The 15,170-nt window shown below is 34.6% G+C and overlaps 1 protein-coding gene across 4 annotated transcripts in view; it reads right to left on the reverse strand.

The window, feature by feature from the left end:
- SLC35F5 (solute carrier family 35 member F5) overlaps positions 1-15,170 on the reverse strand; it is a 39,658-nt gene that overhangs the window by 10,005 nt on the left and 14,483 nt on the right. For 3 of the 4 annotated variants that reach the window (XM_019973712.2, XM_070768664.1, XM_070768666.1), the window contains exons 8-12: positions 10,954-11,035; positions 10,108-10,195; positions 7,761-7,825; positions 5,735-5,839; positions 2,176-2,335 (exon numbers count right to left, since the gene is read on the reverse strand). In XM_019973712.2, coding sequence (XP_019829271.1) covers positions 2,176-2,335; positions 5,735-5,839; positions 7,761-7,825; positions 10,108-10,195; positions 10,954-11,035 — 500 coding nt within the window. The remainder of the gene's footprint in view (positions 1-2,175; positions 2,336-5,734; positions 5,840-7,760; positions 7,826-10,107; positions 10,196-10,953; positions 11,036-15,170) is intronic. The other variant, XR_011560953.1, reaches the window with a different exon arrangement.

Genomic DNA, 15,170 nt, shown 5'->3' on the forward strand with positions numbered 1-15,170 from the left:
GATTTACATGACAACAATTTGTGGGAACAAAGAAAAGTAAAGAATGATATCCATAGTTTTCATGTTAAAAATAAAACAAATTGGAGGGGGGAGATCAAGAGATTGATACACACTTCTGTATGTACAGATAATTTTGTATGGTAGAAGGCTAATAAATTAACAGTGGTTGCCTTTGAGAAAAAGAAATGAAAATTTGGGGTAGAAGACAAAGATTATTTTTTCATTATAATCCATTTTGTACATTTTTTAAATTTTAAAAAAGTTAAATATAAAAAAGAATACTTCAAAACATGTTATTTTATTATTTGAGTAAAATTTTCCAAGGGTGCAAACTTAGAATGCTCACATTAGAGAGCTTACATATGTCACAACTTGTATTTATTCATCCTCAAAGCCTACATTAAAATCTGCTGGCATAATGAAACTCTATCCTATATATTTATTAAAAATAAAACTCTCAATAAGGAATGAGTATTTTAACATTTGAAAGTGGCACTGTCCATGTTTACTCTAAGTCTTAATGTAATACGAACCATGCTAAACCTTTCTCTAGTCCAATATCCAAAATTTTTTAAATTATTTCTTTCAAATATGTAAGAACTCTTTGCTTTGAAATTTTCTAATTTAAACTAAACTTAGAATAGTACAGAATATAAACTTCTATTAAAATACAGTGAGTGAATAATCATTTAAAGCATAGGGTTCACTGCATTGAACCCTCTCAAACAGCCATCAAAAATGGCTGAAAATCAACAATTCTCTATGGTTCAACCAAGAACACTCAAAACATCACCAGTAAGTAGTTTCATCAGCTCAGAACCAAGAGTGGAAGGAGGCAGGAGAAACGATATAACAAAAGAAGTGACAGGATAAAAGAACAAGACATATGATACATATTAATACACAAAAAAGGTAAGTCCTTTTGGTTTAAAAAAAAAAAAAAAAAGCACCTAAAATAATTTGTACAAAATGAGGAAATAGATTTTGATACCAAAGGGTTCTAGATCAACAAAGGAATTTAAGATAATTACATACATTGTGTGCGTGTGTATTACTCAGTCTAACGACCTCATGCTCAGTCTTGGCAACCCCACGGACTGTATCCTGCCAGGCTCCTTTGTCTCTGGAATTCTCCAGGCAAGACTACTGGACTGGGTAACCACTCCCTTCTCCAGGGGATCTTCCTGACCCTGGAATTGAACTTGGGTCTCCTGCACTGCAGACAGATTCTTTATTGTCTGAGCTACCAGGAAAACCCAACTACATGAATTACTACAATATAAACTAAACCTTTAAGTACTACATAAAAAGGAGTGAGAGTGGAGGACATCAAGGAAAAAGATACTTCCTTAATTGGAGAGGGGAGACAAGTGCAGGTAGCATATTAAGCAAGACTTCATGGAAAAGGCTATTTTTGTTGCAGTCTTTTGCAAGGGAAAACTAATCAGTAGTTTAAATGGTATGCAATAAAATTCAGTCAGGAGCTTAAGTACAATTTGTGTTTCTAAGTTTCTATTAGATGGGAATAGAACTAAGTGTTAAACTCTATATTTGAAGGTTTTCTTAAACACTATATAAGATATTATCTTCAAAATATTTTAAGATTATTACCACATATCAACATAGTTGATACTACATCAAAGTATGTTAAAACCTCAAATTAATCAAACCCTAAAGATTAGGGTTTATATATCTGCCTCACTCATATGAAAAGTCCTGAGAATAAACAAAAATCTGAACAATCAAACAGACATTTCAAAGACTCCTGAATAAGCAAAGTTCCCAGATTCTCACTTAGAACTCACGTATGCATACCTGGGATACACATCTCCTAAGTGTGAGTGTCCATTAGAAAATGATACCATTAATCTGTGTAACACTCTACTTTATAAAACAGTTCTATAAATATAGGTCATTCATATTCATCTAATCATTCAACAAAGATTTATGAACTTCTATATGCAAGCCACTAGTCTATGCAATGGGAACACAGAAATTTAAAAAAATTAAAACAGTTCCTGCTCTAATGGAGTTACTGTATTACGTTGTAAGTATATAAGCTGAGAAAGTACATAGGAAGGGCCATCAGAAGACAGAAAATATAGAAATGCTTAAACTAGCCAAAAGTCAATAAATTCATAACTAATAAATCACAGGGTAATAAACAGTACATACCACAACCACAGGAACTCTGAGAGCACTGTTCCAATAAGGCCATTAATGACAATGCACATTAACACTACTTTATTGGGGAACTCAAAGTCCTCAAATCCAGTATAATGAAGTAAAAAGAAACCTGGCCATAAGAGCAGCAGATTAAAGAGACCTACAAAACCTAAACACGTATAAAAGAGACAAAAAGTTAGTAACTGTGATTTATTTCAATCTTTCAAAATTGCAACTCTACAATCAGAAAACATTAGGTTTCCTATAATGAGCTTCATTAGGTTTCCTTAACTGAAAGTTCTGTTACTTTTGTTTTTAAGTAAGTCCTATGGAGAGATGAACACAAGCAAAAACTTTATCAAGCGACTGGGGATCACAGAGTCTTCAAGGTTCAACTATCCCTACTGCATAGAGCAACTACTGAAGAAAAAACATTTACAATGATTCAAAAAGATTGGCTGTCAACATCAGATTATGATAATACAGTGTCCTGGAACGTAAAAGGAATAACTCGTGCATATCTATGTGTGCACGTGTTCAGCGCAAATTATTACGATGAACTACATACACTGTTTACTCTCTGATTCAATCTGTATTTATGCTTAAAGCACCCATGCTATGCTAGGGATAATGGAGGAAGGTTCCAAAAAAAGATAAAATTCTTGTTTCCTGCCTTCCTAGAGCTCATAAGCTAGTCTGTGAGATTACATACTTATACAGATAGCTATGTAAATATGAACTAAACATGGACTATGTGTAAAGGATGGGTATAACATTTAGTGGGTAAGTGCAGTCTGACTGCCCTGGGATCCAATCCCACTCTACCATTCACTACTACTATAATCTTTAGGCAACATGCTAACCTCTTGCAAACCTCGGTTTTCCAATCTGTAAGTATAAAATAACATTTAATTAGGTTACTAGGAAGATTAGAAAAAAATACAACACAGTACATGGCATGAATAAACAGTTAACAAATGCTGTTATTTTAAATATAGAAATGTGAGCTTATATATGACTACACACATGAAAATGTAAAGACACAAATGTTATAATTTTATAGTAGTTTTTATTGGACTTTCTATACAGTTTAACTGGAGAAGGAAATGGCAACCCACTCCAGTGTTCTTGCCTGGAGAATCCCAGGGACGGGGGAGCCTGGTGGGCTACCGTCTATGGGGTCACACAGAGTCGGACATGACTAAAGTGACTTAGCATACAGTTTAACATCACAATTTCACTGTGAGATCCAAAGGTAATTATAGAGCTTTCCTAAAAGAAAATTACAGTAGATATATATTTTATATTTGCTGCTAAATAATAAACTTGTATTTAGGATGCCTAGTTAAATTGTAATAGGGAGGGAATGCCCACTCTCTATCTGCCACTAAGACTTACAGTACCTGCCTTCTCTGAAGAACTGTCTTGGAGAGTGAGTGACCAAGTCTGTCTTTCCCAAAAAGATCCCACCCTCTCCCCACTCCACACCCTCTGCAGCCAAATCCTAACGGCTCTAGGCTAGGACAATTCTGAGGACTGCCTCTGCTCTCCCTATGCTCCCTGCCCAGGGACCTATAACAAGCTGGCCAAGCCTCAGCTGCACCAGAGATCACATGGTTCTTGCCTCTTCTCTATTCTGCTTATCTCACTCGCTTGTCAGTCTTTCCTGCAGAGCACCCCTTCCATGAATCTCGCACACCAAATTACTGTCTCATATTCTGCTTCTAGGAAAACCAACTTAAGATACCTAGTGATAAAAATAAAAACAAACAACACACACAAAAGGCTTGTATAACATTAAAAAATCATTGTACTTAAAACACCAAACTTTGGGGTAAAGCATCTGCCTGCAATGCGGGAGACCAGAGTTTGATCCCTGGGTTGGGAAGATCCCCTGGAGAAGGAAATGGCAACCCACTCCAATATTCTTGCCTGGAGAATCCCATGGATGGAGGAGCCTTGTAGGCTACAGTCCATGGGGTCACTAAGAGTCAGACACGACTGAGTGACTTCACTTTCACTTTCACTTTGACATTATCAGGAAGCAGATCTCTTTTTGTTCCCTGAACTTGAAGCCTGTGAAATTCCACATGAAGTGACAACCTTTGGATCTAGAGATGAAAGGTTCAAATCACTTCACTGGTTCTGCAGATTCTCATACGCCTCATATGCTTCTCCTCTTTCCTCAACTGAATGCTCCAGCACACTGGATCTACTCACTGTTTCCTGCTATGCTCTGCTCACACCGTGATGCCCAAAGAACTTTCCACATCTCAATTCTAACTACTTCTTCTCTAATTCTGTCTATTCTAAAGCCCAGGTCAAATTCATATTGCTTTACATATCATGGCATATGTCTACACATACTCTCCAGCAAGAGTAAAGAAGCAATTTTTCTTCAAAGCTGCCAATCTTAAAAAAAAAAAAAAAAAAAAAAAAAACTGCAAAATATTAACATTTCAATCCATTCCAGATGGACTTTGCTATGACTTCAAAATAAGACGTCATTAAAATTATCTTCATATTTAAGGTATACTTAGGAATTCTCTACTTGAAAGCAACTTGAGTGATCACCCAGTCTGGTGGGTTTTCAAAGATTTTATTTTTGTTAATCATTAGGTGCAGATATTCAAACTACTTTTAGTAGAAAAATCATTTCTACAAATTAATTTATAATGCTAAAAAAAACAACAAAGCAGAATTGCTTCAGTAGAAGCAGCAGAGCAGTCTGGGAACCAAACTCACACATTCAACTCCACTTCCTTCCAATCTTCCCAGGATCCTTAATAAATCAGCTACTAACCTAGTCTAATCTCATTTTCAGATGACTATGAGATAAAAGAAGTTACAACAGCTAGAGTACTTTGAATTCTCATCCCTAGGCTCCATTATCTATTGATATTCAGATATCGTGTGGAACATATCATGTCAATGTACTCTTCTTTTGTAATCCTAGATATCAGACTTCTTTACTGAGCTCATTTCAGGCAAATAAGAATTTATAAATTATATTAGGCATTTACCAAAATTAAGAATTGATGCCTGAAACTGTAATTGGGTAATTTAAAAAATCTATGTCATAAAAGAGTCTGAGTCTTACAGTGCAAATGACCTACAATTTTTAGTAAAAATTAGCTCATAGACAGAAATAGTATTAGACATCATTTTGGGGCAGTTTCCCCAATTCTATGCTTCTAACAATTCAAAAATGGCAAAATGTATAATACAACAGGTAAACCCTCACATGCTTATAACAGCATAACCAGTGATATCAATGAGGAAAATATCTGATTTCCAGGTTAAAGATATTAATTTGAAAAAGGTATGTTAGAATTTCTTTTACCTCACATTGAGAGAGTGAACATTTCCTCCAGGTCCACAATTATGCAGAACAAGATAAGAGAAAAACACTGAGAGTGGACTTCATAATCTTTAAAGTCTAATGATTTTAAAGAATTACATGGGGGAGTGGGAAGGGAACCGTTCCTACTCCCTCCAAAAAACAAAAACAAAACCCTAAGTTAATCATTCAGAGTACATAGTCTCAACAAGTTAAACATATTCTTACCAAAGAACATTGGAATATCCAACTTATCTTCTCTGTCTACTTTTCTCTTAATCATAACAATATAAACAGCATAGAGCATGGCTCCAACAAGAGACCAAATGGAACCTGTAAAAGTCAATATAATAAAGTATTTGTTCATGAACTCATTCAACACATACTTAATTAAAATCTGACACAGTCAGGTCCTATTTCAAGAAATGAGTACTATTCAAATGTGAAAAGATAAAGTATAACCCACCTTTTCCATGTCCTCCAGGAATATAGGAAGGACTTTAAAGTGTAAACCAACAAATACAAAATCATTCACCTTGATGATTTAACCAATCAGTTATACATGTTATAATACCAACACTTTGGTATTTAATTTTGAAGTGCATACTTCCTATCTTCCCGTACATAAACAATTTTGAGACCTGACATAGCCAACTTAACAATGTTTTCTTCCCACTCTAGGCTATTTATATTGTTCCGCACCCCCCGCCATGTATCATTTTAATACACATTCTACCACCATTTTCAAGACTGTTTTAAAGTCCCACACTGTCACCAAGCATCCTCTTTCTACTCCACTAAACTTCCATCCTACTTGTCTTCTATTTTAGACAATTTAATACTTACTACAGTTGAATCTAGTATGATTTTATTCTCTAGGAGTTTCATTTTGTCAATCATATATATTGATTAAAAGAAAAAACTTCTTGACAACTGCAAACACATAATTTATACTTTTTCATGTTCTAAAATACCTAACATAATGTAGCACTAGCAGTTCCTTCCTGCGTAATGAATATTGATTCTCTTTAATATATTAACTCACTCTCAAAAACATTTAAGTAAGCCTTTAAAAACAGCTATAATAAGGTGCTATTTGCCAAGTGACCACATTCAATACTTTAAATCAATTATCCAAAAGTTCAACGTTTCATTTATTTATTATTGCTATTAAAGGATAGCCTGTCAACAAAATCTCACACACAAAACACATATATTGTTTTAAACATACAGAGCTGCTCTAGGTGAGAAGAAGCTAAGACAGTTCAAGAGACACAGCTCCCTGGGCACTATCCAGGAATAGCTTAGAAAGCATTATTCTATTCAATGGACTTTAAATATCTAAAGAAAGTATACAGAAGGAAACCAAGGAAACTGGATTCTTCTGTTAAATCTAAACAATGGATCAAAAACTAAATGTTTACCATAGTAGTAATTGTTTCAGGTAAGAATCAGAAGAGAATAACAAAATTAGTGGCTGCAAGCATGATGGGCAGGATATATGTATAGTCTCCATATCTCTAACAAGATGCTTATCACTTACAAAGGGAAAAACTAGGAGCTACACTGGAGCAACCTGACAGACATCACTTTAAAATTAATGTCATTAGTAATAGAACAAATAAATATCATGAGCCTTCTTGATATGATGGATTTGTCAGGACACAGTATCACTTCCATGGTATTCTTGCCAAAAACGCACAATATTCATTTAACCATAAAGAAATACCAGAAAAATAAATTGAAGGACATTCTACAAAAAAAAGCAGACAGTATTCTCCAAAAATATTAAAGTTATGAAAGACAAAAAATGACAGCGGGATAGTCACAGATTAAAGAAAACCAAGGAGACATGATACCTAAACACAACAAATGATCTTGGACCAGAAGAAGAACATTAGTGGGGAAAAATGGTGAAATTTGAAAAGAACCTACAGACTAAATAAAAATGACTGTAATCGCTGTTAATTCCTGATTTTTAAACCTATACTGTAGTTATGTATGTTATAAACAGTTAAGAGAATCTGGGTGAAGGTTATATGAGAGTTCTGTGTTCTATTTTTTAATTTTCTTACATTATTTCCAAAGGAAAAACTTTTTTAATAAAAGCCTTATTAGTGCCCACCCTCTGCGTGTATATCTGTGTGCACATGTGTGCATATGCATGCACGTGTGTGTATGTGCACACGCACAATGATATGCACAGGTCTTTCTTGTATACTCTAACAGGAAGAATTCAGAGTCAGATACTTACCTATTGTGTTTCTTCCAGGAGACTTTTCAGATCCTGACAGATTTACCAGCACAACACCTCCAATGCTATGAGAAATAACCGTCATTACTGATGAGTAACATAATAAATTCCTTTAAAAGACTAATCATAAAGATCAAAGTTATTTACAAGTAATAAAGACTAATCTTAACTTTAGGTCAAACCATCAAAGAATTCATGATTTAATTAATACTGAATAATATCAGTATCGGAGAAGGCAATGGCACCCCACTCCAGTACTCTTGCCTGGAAAATCCCATGGACGGAGGAGCCTGGTGGGCTGCAGTCCACGGGGTCGTGAAGAGTCGGACATGACTGAGCGATTTCACTTTCACTTTTCACTTTTATGCATTGGAGAAGGAAATGGCAACCCACTCCAGTGTTCTTGCCTGGAGAATCCCAGGGATGGGGGAGCCTGGTGGGCTGCTGTCTGTGGGGTCGCACAGAGTTGGACACGACTGAAGCGACTTAGCAGCAGCAATATCAGTATACTATAAGTGCTGTATTTGTATTAATTCATTTAATCCACATAAAATGACTGACATTACCTTATAAGGAAGGTATTATTAATCATTACCATTCCCATTTTACACATGAGAAAACTAACGCACAAAAAAATGAAGTAACTTGACCAAAATCACATAGCTGGGATTGAAACACAGGCAGTCTACTTCCGGAGTCTAGTGTTCTTAACTTGCTATGCTTATCTTCTGCCTTTCAATTAGGAAAAAGTCAATTTGTCATCCCTCCTTCAATCTTTTTTTTGAAATGTACATGTATTAAACCCATATAAACTAGTAATAACTCTTGATATTGTTATGGTTGTTTAGTCACTAAGTTGTCTGACTGTACAACCCCATGGATTGCAGCCCACCAGGCTCCTCTGTCCATGGTATTTCCTAGGCAAGAATATTGGAGTGGGTTGCTCTTTCTTACTCTAGGGGATCTTCCTTACCCAGGGATCAAACCTGCATCTCCTGCATTGGCAGGTAGGTTCTTTATCACTAACCCACCAGGTAAAATCAAAATTAACAGTAAAATTATTCTTAAATATTTAAATAAATAATTCCATCATTTTAATGGATAAAATAAGACCAAATAAAGGAGGCAGAGAAATCAGAGGTTATTTCTTCATTCAACTGTTGCTTATTGAGCAATAGTTTGGGTTAAGCAATGAACAAGAGAGATGTGATTCCCATCCTCACGGAGCCTTATATTGTCTTTCTATTTCTGTGCATCTTTCTACTTTTATTAAGACAACACAAAGAACAGTTAGAAATAGGCATGAATTGTGAACAAAGCTGGATAAACCTCATTACTTCCCTAATATAAATATACTGTATTTTCCTAGTGTAAAAATTCGTCTGGCTAAATCATGGGCCAGTCATGTAAAAGAATAAATTCCTAGCATCCATGAAGTCTAAATGGTAAATCAGTTGGCTCAACCAGACTGCCCATGAAAACTACCACTGTCAATCTACCCTTGTATCTAAAAGAGAGAAACACCACTTTGTGACTGCCAAGAACCAGTGTCTATTATAATCACTTTTCCTATACATCCTTCCAAACTTTAAAACAAAACTGTAAATTAGATGATACTATCATCATTTTGCCATCAAGGAAATCCTCTCAGAGAGTTACGGGGAAATGGCCAGGGGCAAACAGAGCTCTGATTCAAAGCCAGCTCTGATAGCTCAAAAACACTAATCTTTCTGGTAAATTATTCTGGTACCTTCTCTGATTTCTGATTTTCTCTTACAAAAACAAGAGTTTCATCAAATCAATATATCTATTTGAATACTGACTGTAAGCAAAGCCCTATGCTAGGCCTTTGATAACACAAAGAAGCAGAAAACAAGGATTTAGTCTTCAATGGTTTAAAATCTCCTAGGGAAGACAAGACAAATAAATACAAAGCTAAATAAAAATAAAAGATTTAAATTAGTTACTAATGGTACTTATGTATTATATTACAAATAGTAATACAAAATTGCCAGATGGCTTATACAGAAAATAACTAAAAGATTAAGGCTGAGACAATCAGAGACAACTGCATGTGAATGTCAGTACAATACTTAGTTAAGTTCACAGTCTCATGAATGGGAACCAAAGATCCTCCCTTCAGTTATGCTCCCTAGGAAGGTTTTAAAAACTAAAACTAGCCAAGGATGTGATGCAGAGCTGATGTTCATTTAAAACCTTCTTTTATCTTCCTCTTTCTCTGCCTATATATGATATTATAATATAAACCCTCCTCTATCACTACCAGAAATGCTTTAAACACTGCATTTTTAAGAAGAACAAACTAGCTATTATACTATATTCTTACCTTAAGATTACAGCTAAAAGTTTAGAAAGAGTGAATCTATCTCCACTGTTACTTGGAAACATTGCAGCAAGGATTAAGGTAAAAAGTCCTGTGGAAAGAAAAAGATTTAAAGAAAGATACATTCGCTTAAATAAATACTGTTAAAATTATTTATTATCAACTTGATTGTTTAAATAAGTAAATTACTTATTACCTAACTTTTAAATCTTGTCATTTTTAAATGACTAAGAATACGACTACAGTTACCTAGGCTGAAATGTTCAAAGACCATACAAGGAAACAGTCTCCAAATTAAACTGTTTATCTCACCAATACAGATCAAGTACAGTCCTATTTATTTTAAAACTACTAAGAGAGTTAATCTCAGCATTCACAGTAATATTCTGACCTCATCATAATCAAGTATGTGTGCTATAGTTATTTTTACAGCTCAAAAATACTTTTTTTATCTTCTAGACCTGGAAGTTGATTCAATTTTAAAAATAAAACACCTTTCATAGAGCAAATTATAGATCTGAAATAAGCAACCACATTTAGCCAAAGGGTCGAAAAAAATATCCTTAGAAAGAATATGTGAAAGGAAAGACAGCTACAATACAAAGGGTCAGCCTATAAAACTTTATATACAATGTATTTTTGTTGCATAGAAAATACTGTAAAGCATTAGAAGGAATATAAACAGTACAAGGCTATGGTACTAAACTTTAAGATTAAGTAATAGTTATAATACATTAATATATGTTAAAAAGAATGAAATAATTTATAACAAGATAAAAATATTTATATGTACACATATATATCAGAAATAGGCCTCAAGTTATAATACAGATAAGACAAATTTCTTACCAGAAGTTGAGGACAAAATATTAACTATAGCAACTTGTGTGTCTGAAAGTGCTTCTTGATATGAGAAATTTGCCAAAAACCACTGAAGAAACAGAAAATAATGAAACCTAATAAATTACTTATTTGTATTTGTTATTATAATTTATAGTTCCCTCCTTCTTTTCTCCTGCTAAATACTATTATAAGAAGTTTTAAATTTTGTTTTGCATTGAAAAATCACAGGCCTAAAAAGAAGACACACATTTATATCAGACCAAAAATCTTTGCTATCCAATTTTCTTAAGAAATGAACAAATTGGTTAAAAATTAGCACTCTTCAGGCTTCTTTTTAAAAATTAGGATAAATTTAATATCAAATCAACATTGAAATTTGATTTATCTAAGCACTGATAGTATTAAATTTATCTAAATCAAATTTAAGAGAAATCAATTGAACAGGTGATGCTTAAGGAGATGGAACTGGCCAGACTGATACAGACAAAGGCTGTATTCACTTTGGAAATTTTAGAATGTCCAAGAATACTGTGAATTTACTGGCTAACTGTGATTGTTTCTGTGATTCTCAGTTTTGAGACATAACACCAAAACTGGAGGTTTTCCAGTTATGGGAATTTTTTTCCCCTTCTTTCTTCCCTTTTGCTCATCTAAGCTAGGGTATCTTTATATTCCCAACCCTGGGCCCACTTTGATTTAGAGAATAAGAAATAAGGCCTCTTTTGACGAAGCCTGATGTTTGTGTGTATGTGCATACAAAGTTATTTTCACTGCCATCAGATATTCTAATGCAATTTACAACAACTTATCTATTTTCTGTTGGTGGACATTTTTTTGACTATTCCAAACAATGCTACCAAGAACATTTTAGCATATGCCTCCTGGGACACATGTGCATGAGTGTCCCTAATGTAGCATACATTAAGAAGCAGATTGTTGGTCTAAGTAAATTAACTGCTTGTCTACCTGTTTTCTGTTGCTTAAACAGATGGACTGGATAATCATGTTCTGCTGGAGAATGATTTGTCTCTGTTAAGGGAGGGACATCTCCTGATCTCTTTCAGAACTTTTAGTTAAGTGAGTGGTATGATTATCAGCGTTTATATTTCAAAGAAGCAGTATAGACACATGATTTTAGCACACTGCTAGGAAGCAGCAGATGGTTGAGAGCCTAGAAGTCTCCATTCAGTCTACACTGTAAGCTAAAGCCAGACTGAAAGCACAGCAGAGACTCTGATTCCATCTGTAGTCTTCTGACATCCTAATTTCACTTGACTATCTAAATAAAAAATGAGGTTAGCAAATGGCAGGATGAGCAATATCAAATATATATTGCAATAGGAGCCACAACTGCTTGCAGTTGATGCACTAAACAAGAAGCAGGAAGCAGAAGATTCTGCCCTTTAATTATCTTTTGGAGATTTTCTGCAAGAATAGGTAATGCTTATCAGGTGATAATTAGCTTTCTTGACCTACTTTCCTTACCATTTTAAAACTTAAATACTGTGCTCACTTTCCAAACAATCTCACTGCTCTCTGCTAATGCAAGATAAAGAAATAAAATAAGACCATTTAGATGGTAGGAATGCAAAGATTCTAACTACTCATCATTAGCTATGAACTCTTTCCAGAAAAATCTTCCCACTCTCCAGTTCTCCCCAAATTCCATTCTCTGGCTCTCAAACTCAAGGCAGCCTCATCACAAAGTCAGACCATCTCAATTACCCTCAGTAAAAATTATTTTTACAATGTTTCTCTTCATTATTTCAGAGTTGAGGACAACCACTTACTAATAATTGAGCTATCACAAATAATTTATATAATACTTCATTATTTCATGAGTGGTAATTGATTTTAAAACTAGCGTAAAAGCCTGTGAGACCTAAATTGTACTTTACAGAAAAAAACTGTAACACCATAAGCCCTAATGAGACAAAATAATTAAAGGAGGGCTGGCAAATACAGTAATTATTAACTCCTTTTGAACTGCAATGTCCAATACACTAGCCACTAGCCACATGTCACTATTAAGCAAATGAAATATGGCTAGCTTGAATTGAAATGTTTAGAAATTGAAATAAAAACAGAAAATGAAATGAAATAGAAAAAAATATTTAAAAACTGAAATGTTTAGAAGATTTTAGTACAAAAAAAAGAATGCAAACTATCTCATCAATCATCTTTATATCAAGAGTATGTTCAAGTGTTTTATATACATAAAGTGGATTAAATAAAAATATAGTATTAAAATTAATTTTACTTATGTGGTATGGATGGACCTAGAGTCTGTCACACAGAGTGAAGTAACTCACAAAGAGAAAAAGAAGTATCATATATTAACGAATATATATGGAATTTAGAAAAATGGTACCAATGAACCTATTTGCAGGGTAGAAACTGAGATGCAGACTTAGAGAGAGGACCTGAGGACACAGTGGGGAGGGGAGAGTGGGACGAAGTGGGAGGTTAGGATTGACATACATACACTACCATGTGGAAAACATAGCTAGTGGGAAGTTGCTATATAGTACACGGATCTCAGCTCAGTGCTGTGATGACCTAAAGAAGTGGGATGGAGCGGGTGGGAGGGAGGCTCAAGAGAGAAGGGATATATGTATACATATACCTGATTCACTCTGCACAGCAGAAACTAACACAATGTTGTAAAATAATTATACTCCAAAAAAAGAAAAACAAAGAATTAATTAAAGCCTATAAAGCGTTTCAAAGGCCAAAGATGAAAGACATCATACTAAGTACAAAGCCTCATTATGGGCCCTGCAGTTGATGGAATACAAAAACTCATTTATGGTTGGCAAAATTCTAAAACAGCTAAATTTTCAAATAATTCTCAAATAAAGACACAAGAAAAAAAATAACTTGTCTCTTTTTTTAATGTGGCTACTAGAAAATTTAAAAATACATATATGACCTATATTTGAGGCTCACATTATATTTCTACTGAATAGCACTGCTCTAGACCTCAACTAAGCTTATCACTCTATTGAGTCAGGTTTCTAAAAAGTTGAATTCCTGGACTGTACTACTCTGACTTCCTATAGAAATGCCTTTACTAAAGATTAACATAGCTCCCTGCTCTTATATTAATAATGTACTTAATACTGATTTTTCTTTTTTTTTTTTAATTTTATTTTATTTTTAAACTTTACATAATTGTATTAGTTTTGCCTAATATCAAAATGAATCCGCCACAGGTATACATGTGTTCCCCATCCTAAACCCTACTCCCTCCTCCCTCCCCATACCATCCCTCTGGGTCATCCCACTGCACTAGCCCCAAGCATCCAGTATCGTGCATCGAACCTGGACTGGTTTCTCATTTCATACATGATATTTTACATGTTTCAAAGACTATTAAAAGTGGAAGCAATCCAAGTGTATATCAATGGATGAACAGATAAACAAAATGTGGTATATACACAGAATGGACTATTATACAGCCTTAAAAAGAAAAATATTCTGAACATGATACAAATATAAACCCTGAAGAACAAGAATAATTTATTAAATTATGAAGTGAAATAAGTCAGTCACAAGAGGAAAAATGTTGTATAATTCTATCTAAATAAAGTACTCAGAGCAGTTAAGCTCACAGAGACAAAAAATAAAATGGTAGCTGTCAGCAGCTAAGGCAGGTGGGAAAGGGAAATTATCATTTAATGGGTATAGAGTTTCAGTTTTGTAACATGAAAAAAGTTCTCCTGACAGGCACTGGAGATGTTTGCAAAACAGTGTGAATGTATTTAATGCCACTGACTTGTACACTTAAAAATAATTAAAACAGTAAGCTTTGTGATATGTATATTTTACTTCAATCTTTCTAAAAGGTTATTATCTGCACATATCTACCTGTAAATCTGCTATACAGAACAATATCTTGCTGCTGCTGCTAAGTCGCTTCAGTCGTGTCCGACTCTGTGCAACCCCATAGACGGCAGCCCACCAGGCTCCCCCGTCCCTGGGATTCTCCAGGCAAGAACACTGGAGTGGGTTACCATTTCCTTCTCCAATGCATGAAAGTGGAAAGTGAAAGTGAAGTCGCTCAATCATGTCCGACTCTGTGTCACCCTGTAGACGGCAGCCCACCAGGCTCCTCTGTCCATGGGATTTTCCAGGCAAAAGTCTGGAGTGGGGTCCTATTGCCTTCTCGAACAATGTCTTACTGCCTATGAAATTTATTCTCTCAGTTTTGAGTTGGGAAA

This window comes from Bos indicus, chromosome 2, assembly GCF_029378745.1.
Source record: "Bos indicus isolate NIAB-ARS_2022 breed Sahiwal x Tharparkar chromosome 2, NIAB-ARS_B.indTharparkar_mat_pri_1.0, whole genome shotgun sequence".
NCBI lineage: Eukaryota > Metazoa > Chordata > Mammalia > Artiodactyla > Bovidae > Bos > Bos indicus.